General features: G+C 40.0%; 1 protein-coding gene across 6 annotated transcripts in view; it reads left to right on the top strand.

The window, feature by feature from the left end:
- ARHGAP32 (Rho GTPase activating protein 32) overlaps positions 1–20295 on the top strand; it is a 201342-nt gene that overhangs the window by 79585 nt on the left and 101462 nt on the right. For 4 of the 6 annotated variants that reach the window (XM_053367597.1, XM_053367595.1, XM_053367599.1 and 1 more), the window contains exons 2-5: positions 7651–7759; positions 17699–17790; positions 19106–19147; positions 19514–19598. In XM_053367597.1, the coding sequence (XP_053223572.1) occupies positions 7651–7759; positions 17699–17790; positions 19106–19147; positions 19514–19598 (328 nt within the window). The remainder of the gene's footprint in view (positions 1–7650; positions 7760–17698; positions 17791–19105; positions 19148–19513; positions 19599–20295) is intronic. The other 2 variants (XM_053367600.1, XM_053367596.1) reach the window with 1 other exon arrangement.

Below are 20295 nucleotides of genomic sequence, written 5' to 3'. Positions count from 1 at the left end.
ATTGTTTTTGTTTGTTACCAAGTTATGCATTTTGTGTTTTATATGGTGAACCACCGTGTGATCCTTGTATGAAGGGTGGTATAATCATCATCATCATCTGTTGAGTGGATATCAGATTAGCATGAGATATCTGGTATTAATTAACTCATGATTCATTATTGGTTTTGGTCCTACCAGTAAGCTACAATAGATAATTGATCACATTTAAAAAGTGTTGGCATCCTGGCATTTCACTTGTCACCACTAACTGCTCTAGACGTACAGCAGTTCCAAACATTTTTCCTGCACCCTGATGTGCAAGTGGACCATTTTTCTGTAGTAAATAATAAAACATGCTAATGATGTTTTGGGAAATTATATTCTGTGAAAATTGTTCCTTGACCTACCCGTAGACCATTTGAATGACCTAGAATGGCTCATTCTTTTTCTTGTCAAGTGTGTTTTCTCTTTCAGATTGTTTTTTTCTTCACATGTTCCCACCCTCCTTTATGCATATCGATTTAGTGGTTGTGACATTATTATTATAATCTCCTTCTGCTGTTTTAGAAGCTACTTTACCAGGCTGCTTTCTGGGCTGCTTTTCTTTATTACATTTGCAGGGAGGCTGGCAGTTACGGTTTGCATTGTAGGCTTTGGGTTTATGTTTGGTTTTACGATGAATTTTTATTATTCTTTGTATGGCAAATGTTTGTATATATTGCTTAGAAATGATATTTTTAAAGCACAATATAAATGCCATAAAATAATTAAAATTGGCTTATAAATAACCACTGGGTGGTAAAAATTGCTTTTGGGAAACCAAGTAGGGAAGACGTTGCAAACAGCAAAGTGGTTCGTTCTGTTCTTTCAGGTGTTTAACTGTGTCACAAATAACTCTATTTGTTAGTGGTCTTGTAAGCAGGCTAGGTCATTTTTTTGTGGTCCAGAAACTTTTAGTGAATTGGTTTGAAAGGGTTATTAGTGAGGAAAATGGCCAGTCCATTTTGCATCATGGGAGATGAACTATGAACTGGGCCTGCCTTGGTTGAAATCTTTAATGCGGCCATGAGAAATTGTGTACTTGGAAAAATGGAATAGGAATTACTTCTGCTCATTTATATTTGCATACCTTAATTGTTAGCTGTTAATTTTGCTGAAAATATTGTTCTTGTTGATTTCTCAAACTTTCCTGATTCAATTAAGAAATGAACCCTAAGCTTGAAACAAATTGGTTATGCCTGTTTTCCTTAGTTTCTTTTAACTAATGGAAGACTGCCTCAGTTTGCTTTCAACAATGCCTCATTTCTTGTGTAAGGCTAATAGCAGGGTCAGTTCATTATTTTGCTTTTCTTCACTAGCATCAGCATAAATGACATTCGTCATTGTTCTTCTAGCACTTTTTAATGGGTTCTGAGACGGATTTTTTCAAAGCTAAAAACAGGGCCAACCATGACGGTTACTATTCTATGCTACATACCAGCCTTTCAAGTGAAAATATTTAAGTATCTATGGACCAGTTAGATCCTAGCCTCTTTCTCCACCCTTTTTTTTGAAAAAAGCTTCGTGAATTGGGTCTGTAATATGCAGTGCCAAGGCTTTGAAGTTCTTTTTTATTTTTGCGCAGGAAAACATTTTCATTATCCACAGTACAACTCAGAATAATTAAAAGGGTCATATTGAAATATGTCTGCCTCTAGCACAAGGCAGTGTGGATTGGAGAGAAATGTTAACCTAACTGGCATCTTGAGCTCAAATATTTGTGCTAGCATATCTGCTAGTGATGGTGGTGCAATGTCATGCCTTGTAGTCCCATCCTTCATTGGTCCCATCCTTCTTAGCTAGCAAAACACACCCAGGTGTTGTTGTTTTTACACATGTCACCAGAGGAATGCGCTTCACCTTCTTTTGCACTATTTGCACCATGGATGGCATTAATGTGGGACTAATAAAAATGAGAAGGACCATTAGGGGGAAAAAAGAAGTGGTACACTTCGTGGCCAGGGCAGGTTTTCTGTTCACGATACAAACGGATGTGAACTGAATTGAGGCAGGCCTTTTGGAATGCACCCTCAGGGTTATTTGTCGTACCAAAAGAAGGAAAACAGACAGACTTACGCATTAGATAGTGACCTTCCAAATCTCTCTTTGAGGTGACCTTACACATCTTTCTTCATAAGTAGCACTTTCCCTTATGTTTGTTTGCTATGTTGCGTGGGAAGACAGCTCAGGGGAAATTTCAACCTCTGCATTTGTGTCTGTTCTGCTTTTGTGGGCAATCAGGTTAGTGGCTTGCAGTTAAGCGTATTGCTAATGGCCAAATCCTCTGGAAAGTAGGTTGTTTTAATTTGCAACCGATAGGAGGGGAATGTGAATTAAGACTTGCCCTCTTAAAACTAAGCCACTGATTTATTACCAGGGTATTGTTTCACCTCCTCCTTCCATCAATCTATTAATTGGAATTTAGTAAAACTTTAATACCTTGTCATAAAGACTTGAGCATTTCAAGGAAACGTAGTAATTAGTATTAAATTCTTACCCAGCTGCACGCATGACAAGAGGCAACTGGATGATAACTTGAGCGACCTTCGGTATTGAATTCAGGATTGTTCTTTATATCGTTCAGTATGTTTAATGAGCATAAAAGTAGGCTTAAGAGAGGTAATAGGCTGACACAGCTGTACTCATAGGTCTCCTGAAATTGCCTCCCCCTCTTTACAAACAGCATTGGACATTAAGAAAGTGTTTTCTTTTATGACCATCTAGATAAATCCAGAACATCATTTCTTCTTATTGAGAGCAGTGAATTGCAGTGGCGAGTATATCAGACTAGGCCCCAGGAGACCTTGGTTCATATCACTACGTCATGGCACTCTCACTGGGTGACTTTGGGCCAGCCACTATCTCTCAACCTAATCTACCTCACAGGGTTGTTGTGAGGGTGAAACGGACTTGCTAGAGAACCACGTTGCCACCTTGAGCTCCTCGGAGGAAAGGTGGTGGTGGGGTATAAATGACATAAATAAGTGCTAAAGGGGTTGCTGTGTTAGTCAGTTGCAGTAAAAGCAACAAAGAGTATTGTAAAATAGGATGCAGAGTCTTCCCACATCCAGTCTGCACTTGCTTTTCCATGAATATTGAGGAGTATTTTTATTTATATATTAAATTTGTATACCACCCTTCATCCAAAGATCACAGGGTGGTTCACATATGAAAAGACAGCAAATGTGACTTTTTTCCCTTTAGTGGAAGATTTATTAATATTTACATTTTACATTTTGAATATTTTCAGCCCATTCATAGAGAAAATAACCTCAGAAGTGTTCACTTAACAATAAGCAGACAAACATTAGTATAGGCTAGTTACTTTGGTCATATTCAGTTAGCCATCACACTGGATGGTAGACAGCCAAATGGAACAAACTTTACAGGATCAAAAAGTACATGCATGAGGCTATATAAGGAAGGTACAGTGGTATCTCGGGTTACACGCTTCAGGTTACATACACTTTAGGATACAGACTCCGCTAACCCAGAAATAGTACCTTGGGTTAAGAACTTTGCTTCAGGATGAGAACAGAAATTGTGGCGCGGCAGCAGCGGGAGGCCCCATTAGCTAAAGTGGTGCTTCAGGTTAAGAACAGTTTCAGGTTAAAAACGGACCTCTGGAACGAATTAAGTACGTAACCAGAGGTACCACTGTACATTTCAAGATAAAAGATACCTGTGCTTCCACAAGTCAAGTGCAAGTAGATAAATACTGGCGGGAAGGCAAACGGCGTTTCCATGCGCTGCTCTGGTTAGTCATGCTGTCCACGTCTTAATCTGGTTTTAGTCATGCTGGCCACGTGACCCGGAAGCTGTACGCCGGCTCCCTCAGCCAATAAAGCGAGATGAGCGCCGCAACCCCAGAGTCGCTCACGACTGGACCTAATGGTCAGGGGTCCCTTTACCTTTACCTATTTTGTTAATGTGGATAACAAAGGAGTGGGAGGGAGAATACAGTGAAAATCACATTGAAATCATGTAATTAAAGGATCCTCTCAGGATTACCTTGGTAGCCAGTATATTCAAAAAAATAGCTTTGCTGATACAGGGGTCTCAACCAGTGTTTGTGTTCCATTAGATTGGCATATCAAGGTTAAATTTGGGACTGCAGTTCTTTCATGTTCTGTATTTAAAGATTGTTAGACTTGCCCTTGGGAGATTACTGGACAGAAACAGTTTATTTGAATATTTAGAGTAGGGCAAAGCCTAGAAAGTTATTCTCTTTTTGTCAGCAGACCTAGAAAGCTTTGACCTTTCTTGCATAGTAGTTGGTTTAAATAGATTCCTTGGTAGGCACTGAAACAAGTTTCCATCTTTTGCAAAATTACTTGAAAAAGAGAGTGCATTTTCAGAAAGTAGTGTAGTGCAGTTGCTAGGACCCTCTTTTCAGATTATTTCCTAGGATAGAATCCAGGGAGAGATTGAGAATAACTCTAAGGCTCATTCATCTCTTCCCTGCCAATGGCTGAACTGAAAGATCCATTGTTTTCAGTGGGACTTACATAACTGTGAGAGAACCCATTTTTAGATCTTAGGCTCTTCAGAAGTGATTAGGCTGATAATTTATTTTATTTAACTGGATTTGTATACCGCATGATTGTAGAAACCTTGAAGCAGTTTATTATTACTTTATGAATCAATAATTATATTCTGCCCCAAAATATAAATAAATTCAGCAGTTTAAAAAAGAGCTATATCAAGAGACTTGCATACAGCAAACCATACATGATTCCTTGCTACTACACCTCACGACCAACACTGAAGTGGCAAGCACCATGGCTTTGTCCGTGAAGAGTTAATATGTAAAGTGTTACTTATACAAAAAGCAAGCTATGTAAACTGCAAACAGTAACCCAGTTAACTCACCTCTACCTTAGAGGCCCCTTCCCATCTCTCATCCATCTCCCAGGTGAGGGAAGTAGCTGACAGCTAGCCAGCGTGAGAAGCCTCCACTCTCCCAACTAATTGAACCAAAACCAAGGCTTCCAAGCAAGCAGATAAACATTTATGAGTTCATTCTTTCAGTAAATACCAAATAATCCTGGGATTATCTTGACTACCAATTGCTGTTTACAGGTCTTCCGGGTCATTTGCACCATTTGGTTCTACATATCTAGGGTAGTCATGCTTTCCTGGTCCAGAATGGTCATAGCTGTTGTACCAGCTGAAGCTGGTAAAAGGTCCTGTGTGTTTTGACATCTGACATTTGAATGTTTTATTTATTTTAAGAAATGATAGTCACATGTGGCTTGTGGCAAGGAGTGTTAATGTGGATGTAAGCATGCAAGTGATATGTAAGTCATCTATAAAAACAAGCAAATTTGTGACAACCAGAAATAAGACTTAACTGTTCTTGTTTGATTTTGTTATAATGTAAGCCAGTGGGCACAGGAAGCTGTGACTAATACCCTTTCATTATTTGACTTAATGAGTTATGTAGTCTTAAAGGTCACCTCTTCAAATATGAATATAAATTAATGGGAACACTCCAGAGAAATTGGAACTTCTGAACAAGCCACATTGATTTTAAGTAGTGGCCTTGCACAAAAGAATTCAGTTCCAAAGACAACAGAGAACAAAAATGCAATGTATCATGTTTGTTAGCAAGATTCTATCCATGTCCTTTAATTAAGAAATTGAAGAAATAACTGAGTCACATTACCAGATATGGAAAAAAGGATAAAACAGAATTTTAAAACTACATATTGTTTTTGGAAATGGCAGAAGATGTTAAACCTTCCTAGCCACCATTCACCGTTGTTGGGCTTCTGCCAGTCTCTCTTACTTTGCTTTTTGCAATGGTGGCAGCTCTGTTGTGATAGGAAAGCATATTGTGATGTGATTGCTATTGGAAGGTAATGAAGGCACAGTGGGGGTGTGGGGGTGCGTGGCCTCATTGAGTGAGATCGAGGGCCTAATGTGGCTGATAGGCTCTAGGAGATGGCTGGACCAATCACATACCTGTTCTTCTAATGCAACAGTGTATATTGGGTGGCATCCAATTATGTCTGCCCACTTGCTCAATCAAAATCTTCATTAATAGCAACACAAGGTTTCTCCAGCAGTCCCAACATACCCAAAACCTGCTCTGTAGGGTCCCCCAACCCTTGTGGGGTTAAAGACAATAAGGCACAAGTTCCTCAGACTTAATATCTGTAGTTTTAGCTTTAAATATGAATCCAGGTCCAGATCTTTATGAAAATTTTATGCAGATAAACTATTGTCTTAGAATCTCATCAATTTGGATGAAAAATCCTCTGCAGAAGTAATGCATAACTAAATAATTAACAGTAGTCAGAACTCCTATATTTGAACCAGAAGAGGAACAATAAGATTAAACTACCTACTGACTCCTGTGGGAAGTATAACTAAGCTCAAGTATGACATGTAATAAATGTATGCAGATATGAAGGAATGGGCTACTTTACAAATGGACAAGTATCCTTCTGATGTGAGAATCTTAGTTCACCAAATGACCATATTTGAATTCATACAATAAGTCCAAACCCATCAAGGAACCATGACGGGGGCAATCTGTCAGCATTCCGTGATGTGCCCAGAAATAGACACGAGTCTTAGCACTGCCAGAATGGAGATAATTGTCATCTGTGGCAGTGATTAATACACCTATGTTCTCTACAGCCCCTGAAGGTTGGAAATGGTTTGAGAGACCTTGTGCAAGATGGATGTACATAAATGGAACAAAACTAAAGAAAACAAAACATGAAGGAATCTTTGAAAAACCTTATTAATTGTGAATGCTACCTGCTTATGACAATCTTTAATCTGTAGTAGCGTGAACATATGTACTGTTGCCATTTTACCAGGGTTGAAGTTTCTGATGTACAGTTCAATATATTGCCTAGATACCACCTCCCCTCTTTTCCATTCCATGCTGGAGTGTGGTGAAAGTACTGTAAAAATTAATAATATTAATTTGTCAGGCTGGGCCCCCAGTGCACTGTGTAATAGGTCTAATATATCTACCTTTACCTCACAATTGTGAAGAGAAAATTGGAAAATTTGTATTTATAAGGGAAGTATTTTAAGCGACGTGTATAGTGTAAGGAGATGTGTACAGTGTAAAACCTTGGTGGAAGAATGCCGCATAGCAAGACATTCAACAGTCTAAAACCCTTGCTTAATACAACAGTGAAACTTGGTGAAAGAATGCCACATAGCAGGCTTTAAACAGCCATTTGCTCCATGGCCTGCAGCAGGTAGCTAAGTAACTAGGCAAAAACATTTTACGAAAGTTATGTATTTTGTCCTGTGCAGAGGAAGACTAACATGGACTTCTGTGGATTTATTTGCAAAGTTGGCTTAAAGTGTCATCTGCAGAAATTATGGTAGTGTAGTTAATAGATCTGCGAGTTAAAGTTAGGCAGCCTGAAAACAAATCTTCCCTTGAACAAATGTGTTCCAAACAGTAGTTCTGGAAATTGATTGCTGTTATTAGGATAAGAGCTTTCTAGAGTTTACAAACAGGTTTAGAAATTTAAAAAAGAAAAGCTAGAGCAGGTTCGCAAGATGAGATAGGTGCATTTAAAGTATCATTATGTTCAAAATGATCAAAACTTGCTCAGAATGTGGAATTTATCTAATGACTACATCATTTTACTCTAGGATGATGAAGTCCTCTTTGCATGCAGAAGAGGATGATTTTGTGCCAGAACTTCAGAGAAGCATTCATCCCCGTGAAAGACCAGATTGGGAAGAGACTCTCAGTGCAATGGTAAAGTTTCACTTCCTTTTATGCATTGTTGTCTGTAGTCCTTGAAATGCTGTTCACTGGTTTATAGAGTGTGGTTTACTGCCTCCCCCGCCCCACCCCCCAAAAAATCATCCCACTTAGATCATATTTATAAAATTGAGTATTGTGCAAACACATTACATTCTTTGGATATATACCAATAGTGAGAAGGAGATGATGATGCCTGGTGATTCTGTTCCATGAATACATGCCTTGAAGCATGCCTAGTGATCGTTTAAATGTTCCATAATGTTGCAATGATTTTCAATTTGCATTAAGCTCTCTTTCAGCTAGGATCCATAACGTGTGATCTTTCCCCCGTCTTTCTAGTGGAAAATGGTCATTGAAACATAACTTACGTAAAAATAAAAAAATTATTTCCTTCCAGTAGCACCTTAAAGACCAACTAAGTTAGTTCTTGGTATGAGCTTTCGTGTGCATGCACACTTCTTCAGATACCACTTCCAGTAGCACCTTAAAGACCAACTAAGTTAGTTCTTGGTATGAGCTTTCGTATGCATGCACACGAAAGCTCATACCAAGAACTAACTTAGTTGGTCTTTAAGGTGCTACTGGAAGGAAATAATTTTTTTGTTTTGACTATGGCAGACCAACACGGCTACCTTTCTGTTACGTAAAAATGATTAACAAGATTAATCTGGTCTGAGTTCCCTCAAAACTCACCAATCGGAAAGTTTACATTATTAAAATTTCTCCCTTGCTCATATGTTTAATTCACAAGCAGCATTTAGAAAATGTGAAAAGTGAGGGATGAAGTCCATTTTTAGCGTATGTTTTGCTTTGCCAGGGAAACAAAACAACAACAACAACAAAACAAGTAAATCCAAAAGTATGTTAAACATTTGATTTTTCAGAAAAGCAGATGATCAAAACTTAAAATTCTGAAGTTCTTCACATCGTTTGGATTAAAAAATCGCATTGACTGTTGACAGTATTTGGGGTCAAAAAACATAAAAAGTTTTCTCACTGTTTGTGTATTTAAATCCCAGGCAACAATCCTGTTTATGTCACCTCATGGAGAAATGCATCAAACTCAGTTCTAGTTAAAAGATGCCATTTGGAGAATCTTACTCAAGGAACCAGTTAATTAGAAAAAATGACATTAACTAAAGTGTTGATAGGAAAGGCACCCAAGCTGCCCTGCTCTCTTAACTAGTAAGCAGGTATATTCTTTCTTATATTTATACTAATCTAGGAATTTTACTTCTTCTTTTTGAAATAGATTTCGGTATAGCTATTATTGTCTTTGTTAACGTATATTGCAGAGGAATTTTTTTATGGAGGCTTTCTGTTCCCTTTCTGTGCCCTTAGTGTTAAAATTTCCAAGCTTATTACTTGTTCTGTTTTGTGCTCATGTGACTTCAGGCATGTGTTCCTGGTATCCTTGCAAAGATTGAGCGCAGTTAAATCAAAAGGCTTGAGCTAAATAAATCTAGGATGATGATGATCATGATGAAAGGCATCAGGGTGAGGAAGTCCATAACACAACAGGAAAAGTATAGCGTATATATTAGTTTGGCATGTCTCTCTAGTCTTCTACTGTGTTTCAAAAAAGGCAGTATGATCTGAAGTCAAGATCCCTTTTGAGATAGAGGCAATAATTATTTTATTTTTCATTTACCGTGGACTTTCACCTAAAGTTCCTAAAGTGATGCACAGAAAACCCAACACATTTGTTTGTTGTTCAGCAGAAATAAGTAGGAGTCCTGTAAATAACAGTTGTGATTGAGAGTCAGATGTACTCCATAGGAGGGACATGGTTGCATCTGCACAGTACCTCTCTCTCCGTGTGTGTTTCTGGTAGGCTGTATAGTCTGTTAGTTAAGACAGTTCTTCATATGGAAATATGGGCAGTGACTATCAAAGTCTGAGAGCCATGTCCAACTTCTGAAGTTTTTGGATATTCATATTCTTATATTAGGAAACTATACCGAGGAGCAGAATGTCTTCATAGCAATACTCCTTTTCCAAACCTATTGATTTTATGCCGTGAAGTTGCTCTTCTGGTACATACCTTAGTGATCACTTCAAAGATCTCATCATCCCTAGTTGAACCAAACTATTAACTACAGCAGAAAGGTCATTAGAAACTGAGCATTCTAGTTGTATGGAGGTGATCGTCTTTTAAAACTGATGTTGCAGCATAGGGAGTGTTGCATTTATTTTTTTAAAAAAAGCAGGCTCCTGTATGACAATTAAAACCTAGCTTCTGCAGCTGTCAAATTTTGCCATCACTAGGCTTCCTAAAAATAAAATCATGTTTGTGGAGGGCTTTTATTTCACTCCCAAATGAGTCTTGTAATTGACATCTTCTGACAGCTCATGCAAAACTGATGTATTGCTTTTTGTTTAACTCTTGAAATGCAGGGCTATTCTAATTGTTATTCACCTGAACTGGTTATGCTGTTGGCTGTAGCCTGTCAGCCTTTCTCCCCTCCCAAACCCCCCCCCCCCCATGTCCAGCAAATGGTTGTGAAAAGTTATATGCTTCAAAAACGGTTAATAATGCCACAATTAATTGGTTAAGAAGGATTAAGAAGGCTGCACATTTTATTACCTGTTATTAAATTAATCTAAAATAAGATAACAACATACAGATCTAGAATGAGTGTTCATCACCATTTTTGATGGTTACCTTGGAGAGACTTAATATGTTGGAAGGAATGTGAAAGTCATTGTGCCCCTTCCATTTACGTGTAGGAGAGGAAACTGGAAGGTCTTGTATGTCATAGAATACATTGTGATAATGTAAGATATTGTTAAACAGTGTAATGGCATAGCATGGAGCCTGCACTTTAAGCGGGAAGGGAGGCAGGCATGGTTAAGCATGACTTGCAAGTGTGACCATTGACTATTAAACAGAGCAGTTGTTCTGCTGCCAATGGTTTCTTCAAGGAGTTAGACATCGTTTAGATTGTGAGCTCTTTGGGGACAGTGATTGAAATTGCTGTGGTGAAATTGCTGTAACTTACTTCCCCTGTGGACTCACAACATAGTGGATTGTAAATTTTATGTCCAGAAACCTTTATATGCTGCCTTTTCAGCCCTCTAAAGAGCTCCCAAGGCAGTTCACAAGAATAAATAATAAAGCACAGCCCTGAGACTGTATTTTGTTACACAGTTCTCTGAGTTTCTTGCACCTTCCTTTTCTTCATGGCCTTGCTCTGTCCCTGCCCTCTTTCAAGCCCCACTTACTTCATAAAACTTTTTTATGAATCATTGCATTCTCAGGCCACTTGATCCACTGTTGCTTTCTGACTCCTCTTCACCTGTCCAGTATTCATGGTCTATCCCTAACAGCTGTCTTTTTCCACTCCTTGTCTTGAATGACAGTTGTAGAACATGAGCAATCTAGACATGGGTTGTGTCACTTCTCTATACCATCATGGGAAGATAATACCAGTAGCAATACATGTCATATACTTCCAGCTAACTGGCTGCTCATTATTCTAATGCTATTTAATTATGAACATACAGAAGTCAAATGTTCCAACTCCACAATATTACCAAAAGACAGTACTCACTTCTGTTAGAGGGCACCATTGAAGAATCTCCATCATTACATCTATTCATCTGTCTATTTATCCCAGTAAAGCTGTCCATGATTGCTTTGTTCCTGGTCAACTTTAGCCCAGTATTTTTTGTTGTTTCTTTCTGCAGTGAAAACAATTTTATTACTATGTTGTCAATGTAGAGTTCTGTGGTTATGTAAAGAAAATGTAGACTGTTGATGTCTTGCTATTGTCTTTCATTTATTTATTTTATTAAATGTGTATTCCACCCTTCCTCCCAAAGAAGCTGGATAAAACAATACCATTAAAAATAAATTTAAAACTTACTAAAACAATATGCACAAAAGAAACACTAAACAGATTTGGTTATAGCTGGTTTAAAATCATGCGTCCAGAAAGAATTCTTTTCAGCAGATGTTCAAAACAGCATCATGAGGAGGCCTGCCTAATTGCAAATAGGCAGGGAGTCCGTTTCTCATATATTCTACAAACTGTATTAGTCCTACTTGAGAATCACTTTTGTCAAAAGCAGATAAAATGTTAAAGCAGGCTAATAATTTCAATTAAACAAGTTAAAATCTGTTCAAATGTCTTAGTAATTAAATATGATTTGCCATTTCTGTTCTTTTCTGTTTCTGTGGCTTCAATCCTTAATCCACCAATTTTGCTTCATGTGATTTAGCCCATTACATTGTATCCACCTTCACTCAGAGCCTCATTCACACAAACAGCAGATGAGGGGAGTTGGGTAGCCTCCAAACTACAAGGGAGTTGTATGTGACTTCCATGCACATTGAAAACTTAATGTCAGGGAACACAGTGGTTAAGAGTGGTAGACTCGTAATCTGGTGAGCCAGGTTTGCATCTCCGCTCCTCCACATGCAGCTGCTGTGGAGTGTTTGTTGTGGGGGAGGAAGGGAAAGGAGAATGTTAGCCGCTTTGAGACTCCTTCGGGTAGTGATAAAGCGGGATATCATATCCAAACTCTTCTTCTCCTCCTCCACATGCAGCTGCTGGGTGACTTTGGGCCAGCTCCTCCTCCTCCTCCTCCTCCTCCTCCTCCTCCTCCTCCTCCTCCTCCTCCTCCTCTTCTTCTTCTTCTTCTTCTTTGCAAGGAACATCATCCTATATTCTATATGTAGCCAAAATGGTAACTGCCACTCCCAAGAGGGGGGGGGGTATCAGGCAGAGTCAGCATAACCTCAAAGACAAAAATGCTGCTGCCTTTACAGTGCTTTGGTTCTCTGGGCAAGCCTCAAAGTAATTCTGAGCAGTCTAGGGATGGGTGAAGCCCTCTAGATACCATGCACCAGCTGGGAACATCAGCTGTGCTTGTGTTCCACCAGAGGTCTATGTGTCTCAGTGCTTGGGAAAAAGAAATGCAGCAGGTGCCTTAATGTTTTGCCCTCCTCTCTAAGATTTACCCCTAGGCAAGAGATTTAGAATGCTCAGTCCTTTAATGCAATAACGCAATGGCTTTTTAAAACCTTTGATGTTTATCAGAGTAACTGCTGCTCCTTATGCAGCCTCAGAGGCTGCTTGAAAGGGTTTATCTGACTTCCCAGTGCAGCTTTTTAGGAAGCGTAGAGTACTTGGGTGGGAAGCTGGGTGCTGAAAACCCCGTAGTGTGAAAGCTCCACCTGTGTCTCTTCAAATCTTTCCCTGAAGCTTGAGCTGCTGCAACTACCGTATTTTTCGCTCGATAACACGCACCTGACCATAACACGCACATAGTTTTTAGAGGAGGAAAACAAGAAAAAAAATTCTGAATGAAACAGTGGATGTATCATTTTTGTGCTTCATGCTGCGGCCACAGACATGTGATTTGACGGTGAGTTTGGGGTAGCCCAATGCAAAGATCCTGAGGATCCATGTGGATCCATGCTTTGTAACCACGTTTTTGCACCATTGCAGCCCCAGGCAACAGTGGGTGCGTGATTTTTTTGGTGCAGGCTGTAGCCATGGACATGCTATGTGATCTGATGGTGAATTTGGGGTGACCCAATGCAAAGATCCTGTCCTGAGGGTCCATGTGGATCCATGCTTTGTAACCACGTTTTTGCACCATTGCAGCCCCAGGCAACAGTGGGTGCGTGATTTTTTTGGTGCAGGCTGTAGCCATGGACATGCTATGTGATCTGATGGTGAATTTGGGGTGACCCAATGCAAAGATCCTGAGGATCCATGTGGATCCGTGCTTTGTAACCACGTTTTTGCACCATTGCAGCCCCAGGCAACAGTGGGTGCGTGATTTTTTTGGTGCAGGCTGTAGCCATGGACATGCTATGTGATCTGATGGTGAATTTGGGGTGACCCAATGCAAAGATCCTGAGGATCCATGTGGATCCATGCTTTGTAACCACGTTTTTGTACCATTGCAGCCCCAGGCAACAGTGGGTGCATGATTTTTTTGGTGCAGGCTGTAGCCATGGACATGCTATGTGATCTGATGGTGAATTTGGGGTGACCCAATGCAAAGATCCTGAGGATCCATGTGGATCCATGCTTTGTAACCACGTTTTTGTACCATTGCAGCCCCAGGCAACAGTGGGTGCATGATTTTTTTGGTGCAGGCTGTAGCCATGGACATGCTATGTGATCTGATGGTGAATTTGGGGTGACCCAATGCAAAGATCCTGAGGATCCATGTGGATCCGTGCTTTGTAACCATGTTTTTGCACCATTGCAGCCCTGTTTTTGCATCAGATCATTGCTATGTGATCTGATGGTGAATTTGGGGTGACTCAATGCAAAGATCCTGAGGATCCATGTGGATCCGTGATTGGAACCACGTTTTAAGTAGGGAGGGAAGGAAAAACATAGAAGCGACAAGGAGAGGGGTGTGCAGAGAAGCAGCTGGCTAAGAATGCAGGAGAGGGGTTTTACCGGAGGGAGGAAAGGAAGGCAAAAGTCCCCCCCCCACAAGCCAGCCAGCTCGCGCTCTCTCTCTCTCTCTCTCTCTCTCTCTCTCTCTCTCTCCCCCCCCCCCCCAACCTGCATGTTGCCTTCGAGTCCCAGACGCACGGAGAGGCTCTGCTTGCCTGGAGGGGAGGGGTTTTCTCTGCTCTTTGTTCCGTTTGAGCAAACATAGTAAGGAAACAGAAGCGGGTGGGCAGTAAGACCCTGAGGCAGAATGCAGGAAAGCAGCAGCTTCCTACTTTCCTCCCTTCTCCGGACGATTTGATATTTGCCTGATTTTTGCCTTCACTTGCGCTTGTCAGCTCCAGGGACCACACATTCGCTCAATAACACGCACAGACATTTCCCCTTACTTTTTAGGAGAAAAAATCTGCGTGTAATAGAGGGAAAAATATGGTACTTTGAGGATTAAGCTTAGAACCTACTCTTTTCACTTTGTAAATGAATTCCATTTTTTAAAAGGCAGTTGTCTTTGGGTTTCATTTCTATTTGATAAAGTCTCACTTGCTCAGAGCAGAGCCTGACCTTAATGTCAAAGAGGTGTACAGCCTCAAAGAGTTATGGTTAAAGGGAAGGGACATAGGGATGTTTGGATAAAGGTACATGACAGTCATGAAAGAGGGACCAGTGTTGAAGCTTTGCAGGGTGCTAGGTAGACTACAGAATACTGCAGAAATGTATTCCCCTAGAATGCCAATTCACTTGTCCCCCATCTTACATTTGTTCCGCTGGTTCTTCCTGTCTAAGTGCAACACCTTACATTTGTCCCTATTGAAATTCATTTTGTTAGCTTGGGCCCAGTTCTCCAATCTGTTAAGGTCATATTGAATCCTGATTCTGTTGTTACTGGCACTGGTTGTCCCTCCCTTTTTGGTGTCAACTGCAATAGACTATTCAGTCGTCAGACACCGTCTCAATAAACAGGGCTCAATTTCCTCAAAAGCTGTTGAAAGTTGAATCCAACTCTTTACTGGTACAGGTGTCCCCCCTCTTACGCACAGTCGACTGTGCATATGCATGGCACCAGGAAGGAGGGAAGGAAGGAAGGAAGGAAGGAAGGAAGGAAGGAAGGAAGTTTCAAACCAGGAAATGGCAAAAGATACTTGCGAAGTTTTCATGGCTCATGAGGCGCAACAGGGCTTTGTTTTGGCTGCTCAGCCTCCCCGCTTAGCAGCTGACATGAATGGTAGCACAACTGCCGAAGCAGCCACTTTTCAGTGCATCCTCCGGCAGGTCCCAGAGCTTCACCTGTAGTTGAAGAGAGAGTTGTGTGGAGAGAGTGGGAGAGATCGCTGGAGAGCAGGGGAAAATAGCAATTTGCAGGGTTTTTAGAGAGCGCTCCTCATTTATGCGGTATTTGCTTATGTGCAGCGGCCTCCAGAATGTTACCACTCCTAAGTGTGTGTGTGTGATGCTTGTATTCAGACTTTGATCATGCCCTAATTGGTTTATCAGGGTTTGGAATGACAGTTAGGAACTGCTGTAATATTAAGGGAGAAGAGTTGGAGTAAATAATTTGCATAAGTAGATTTGTTATGCAATTACTAGGTTTTACAGAACATTGATGCATAAAATATTGGAAGTGAAAAAGAGAAACTACAGAGAAACTTGCTTGCCAGACAATTTTTAAAGTTAAATAATTCAGCTGTTTCAGATTTATTTTTTAAAAAAAGAATTTTCATTACCAGAAACACAAAAGGATGTCAAATACATTTCATAAAATATATTGTATTTTAGAAAGTGTTTTCTTCATAAGCAGGAGTCCCCCTTCCACATTTTCCACTAAAGTAGACAATAATATTTGGTGCTTGTTAACTTGCTTCTGGATTTGTATTTCTATGAGGGTTCAGTTATAAAAGGACTGTGCTGCCTTTTTCTTGCCCATTCATTTCCCCCTTTTGAGCTAAAGGAACTTAATTTCTTTCTTTCTTTCTTTCTTTCTTTCTTTCTTTCTTTTTTTGAAGAATTTAAGCTTGTGTGAATGCTATAATTTTAAAATATATATTTATTTTGAACTGAGATCCAGAGGCAAAACGGTACTGCATGCAGAGTATTAAATGTTTGCAGCTTCTCTCTCTTCTATAGTGGATGAATGTGTACATTGCAAAAATGATAGGAAAATGCACCCATCTCCAAATAGTGCAATACTGTGGGTATCATTTTCCTTTGATTACCTACAGATGCAGGTCTGTTTCTATGTGTGTGAGGTTCTTGGAAACTCCCCCTCCTACAGCAGGACCACCCCGCCATCCAGTACCCTAGTCCACCCCATTTGGAATAGTTTCCTGATCTTTAGGAATGACTGGGAGGGGCAGAGGGGATTGCAGTACACAGGGGAAATCCTGGTCTGGGAACTTCCTTCCAAGTATAGTCTCCAAGATCCATTCTTATACACAAAAGGATCTCAGATAAATGGCCATATATCTAAAATCCTCTCCCCGAAATATCTAGGCTTAAAATAATAATGCTATTTAATTATAATTCAGTGATCTTTAGAAAAGCAATTACATTTAAATTGTATATTCCATGCCAGGTTCACATTCCTGTTCAGATGCTGTGGTTCAGTATTTTATGTGTTTATGGAAAGCTTCTGAGCAATGTACAGAATTCTTAGGGATTACTTTTGGCCTCTGTTAATGGCCAGGATACCAGGGACCCCTTGAAGGCTGCACCTTTCTGTCCCTGGGAGGAGAATCACAGCAAAGAGAAGACCACCCTGGCCACATCCACTGGCCAAAAAAGCAGCAGCTGTAATGAGCTTTATTTACCTCTCCCTGCCAGAAAGAACATTTGGCTTCAACTGTCAGCTGATTGGGAACATTTATCAGTCAGAGGGGAAAGTGGCTCCTGTCTTTGTGTGTGTGCACTGATCTCTGATGATGCAGTAATTTATATTCCATCCTTCCTCTAAGAAGCTCAAAGCAGTAAACATGGGGCTATTCGGTTCTTTGTCCTATAAAGAGCCTTGTAAAAGAAGTTGGGATAAGAGAGTGCTGCAGTCTTCCAAGCATTTATCATTTCTTTGCTTATTTTTCTTTGATATAGAAAGTCTTAATAAACTGTTCTTAGAAATGAAAAAGACAAAAGAGATTGCATCAGTCCTATGGTAATTTAGTGAGCGTCAGTTGAACTTTGGCCTTTCTGGTTCAAATCCAGGACACTCAACTGCACCTTCCTGCTCTGCATCCTGGGAGCATGGCAACACAAGTGAAGAAACCATTCATAGTTATCCTTTTGGCAGTGAAAAATGTTGGGTGCCTCCTGCTTTCTTTGGAAGCTTTTTAAAAGTTGAAATGTGATTTAGAAGCCCCGGGATCAAACACCTGTTTTTAAAGTAGCTTAGCTGTCTTTGCATATTTACTTAATCTGTAAGATCCAGCTTGGAGTTTCCTACCTCTTGGGAATTGACAAGGCTTTACTGTTAAAAGCATCTGAACTTTTCTTGCTCTTTTATTTTCTTCCCCTCCAGGCAAGAGGAGCAGACATCCCTGAGATTTCAGGAGAACTACCATTGCGGACATGTGGCAGCACAGCTAGCATGAAAGTGAAGAATGTGAAAAAGTAAGCTGCTTTGTCTCATCATTGTCATTTTTGTAGCTTTTGGGCTCTCGGGGGTTGAGTCCAAGGTACTAGTCAAATTGTTACTGTTGTGCTTAAAAACAAACAAACAAATTAGTGTTATCCAAAGGCAACAGGAAATAGGTTCATATTAGCTGAGAGCCCACCCACACTTTCAGTGCTTCTTAACTTGTTACAGCTGAAAACTAGGAAAGAACAACAGGCGATTATGCACTTCTCTCCCTTCTCCACAATTCCTTCAAGTAATCTTTTATTACCAGCTGTTTTGGAGTAATAATGACTGAACTGAATCCGACAATGTGACCTGGTGCTGCTAGTCTCTAACCATTGGGCCTTAGGGTCATGTACTCCCTTCCTCTCGCTAGTACTTTCTCTTAAGTGTCATTAACCATGGCTAATGGTTACATCTCCACAAACTTGAGTTAAAACTGCTTGTCTGCTTTTGTTTCTGTCTATTCAACCCTCTAGACTCAAGGTTCATATGGAGCAATAAACTAATTATGATCTTGTCAAATGATACATAACACTAAACTGTGGTTAGCATAAAGTATGGTTTGCCTCTTTCCTTCTGGTTTCTGACCAGCTTGCAACAGCAAACCCTGATTTATGTTTCAGGCATCAAAATAGGCCACAGATAAGCATTCTTTAATCTGTGTGGTATGACATGTTGTCTAAAATAAGCTTAAAATACCATTCTTATGTGTAAGAATGAAGTGGGTCTATAACATTAATTCAGAAAAAAGATTTGCCTTTACTAACAGAAGTTGGGGGGTATTTCTTCCAAGTTCCATGCTAACTATATCTTTGATTGTCCTCCTTTCCCTTGTTTTGTTCACTTGTTCCTCTGTTTTTCCTGCCTTAAGCAGAATGCAGGCCTGTATAATCTGCTAGCTGGATGTGTGCTTGACCCTTCTTTAGCTATAATGTTGATTTACGGTTCAGAGGGCTGTCCAACATAGATGGATTTATTCAGAACACCCATCTATCATCTGCTGATTCTCATAGAAAAGCTGATGACCCTATTTTCTAGTAGGGAGAAGCCAGATGCTAAATCTCATTTCCCTCTTAAATTCCCATGGGAAGAGTGAGTGGTGATCACAATCTTCTTGTTTCACAACCGGAATATTTGCTCTAGGAGGTAAAACCAGCTTCAGCACCTGCTTAAATATAGCCTCATTACACCAGAAAATTTATGCAGTTAGGATGCTTGAAAGGCACTTAGGATGCATAAGATTTAAACTAGACAAAGAATTTTTTAAAAAATTCTCTTACCCCCCCCTGCCCCCCCCCCCCCCAGATCTACCAATCCTGGACTGATGGGCTGTGATTCCTTTCACAGGTAAAATTCTGGTTTCATTTGTTCTGATGGTATAAGGGCACCCATGTTGCTTGACTATCCCCTCTCCCATGGCATTTGAGGATGAACACCTTGTCCCTGCATCTTCCCTTTAGGCACTGGTGTTCAGTGGGTTGGAATGTACTGTCCTGTTAAAAGCCTGGGACAGATGAAACTTAACGATTTGCATTCCTTGTAGTCTTCTTTTCCTCACTGCTTCCTTGTGTCACATTGCCAGCACTCCCTGTTCTGTTTTACTTGGGATTATTAGGTATCCTAATAATACTTTTGGTATAACCTGTATCTAACTAAGGCAGTGAACTTTAATTGCTGTGACGTTCTGCGTCTCATCTGTTACTTGTGTTTCAGGTTATCCTTTACCAAGGGCCACTTTCCAAAGATGGCAGAATGTGCACACTTCCATTATGAAAATGTAGACTTTGGCAATATACAGGTGAGTTTCCTGCCAATGGCATTTTTCTGTTAAACTGACATTAGTTAACTACAGGCAGTTTGGCGAGCTCTATTATAAAGCATGTTATTATTAGGGAACATGTATGTTCACAGTCCACAGGCTTTGAACGTTGTCTACGCCCACCCACTGGTGGTCTACTCTTACATCTTCTGACTGTTTTGCAACCTCCCTCCAACCTTCCTGCCTCTGTTTCTGCATTTCATATTCTCGCATTCTTCTTTGGATTGGGGCAATCCTGTTTTGAATCCTTATTGCTTCCACATATTTGAATGAGTGTGATCTTCTTTTTCCTAGTAATAATGGGGTGAGTGTGTGACTATTGGACTGTGCAGCACATTTAAAGTGCCCTTGTGTTTCTAATTGAAATCAGTTCTGTCACCTTTTTGAAGAAGTGTTTACTGTTAAATGTAACTCAGGAATGTGCAACAAATAATCTAAATCTGAGTTTTTTATTCTACTCTCATTAAAGGTGACATGAATACTGAATCTTTCCACTGCATTAAACATATATTTCCACAGTAAAGCTATTATTGAAAGTGTTAAAATTGTGCATCCTGACTGATTAAATGGCTTGTATAAGGGAGTTGAATCACAGTCTTGAGACATAAAAGCAGGCTTCTGAATATTATCTGGCATTTCTGATAATGGATTTTTAATTGTGATCTTGCTCCTTGTT

This window comes from Podarcis raffonei, chromosome 15 (genome assembly GCF_027172205.1).
Source record: "Podarcis raffonei isolate rPodRaf1 chromosome 15, rPodRaf1.pri, whole genome shotgun sequence".
NCBI lineage: Eukaryota > Metazoa > Chordata > Lepidosauria > Squamata > Lacertidae > Podarcis > Podarcis raffonei.
The sequence above is the reverse complement of the archived record's forward strand: the minus strand, read 5'-3'. Positions and strand labels throughout refer to the sequence as shown.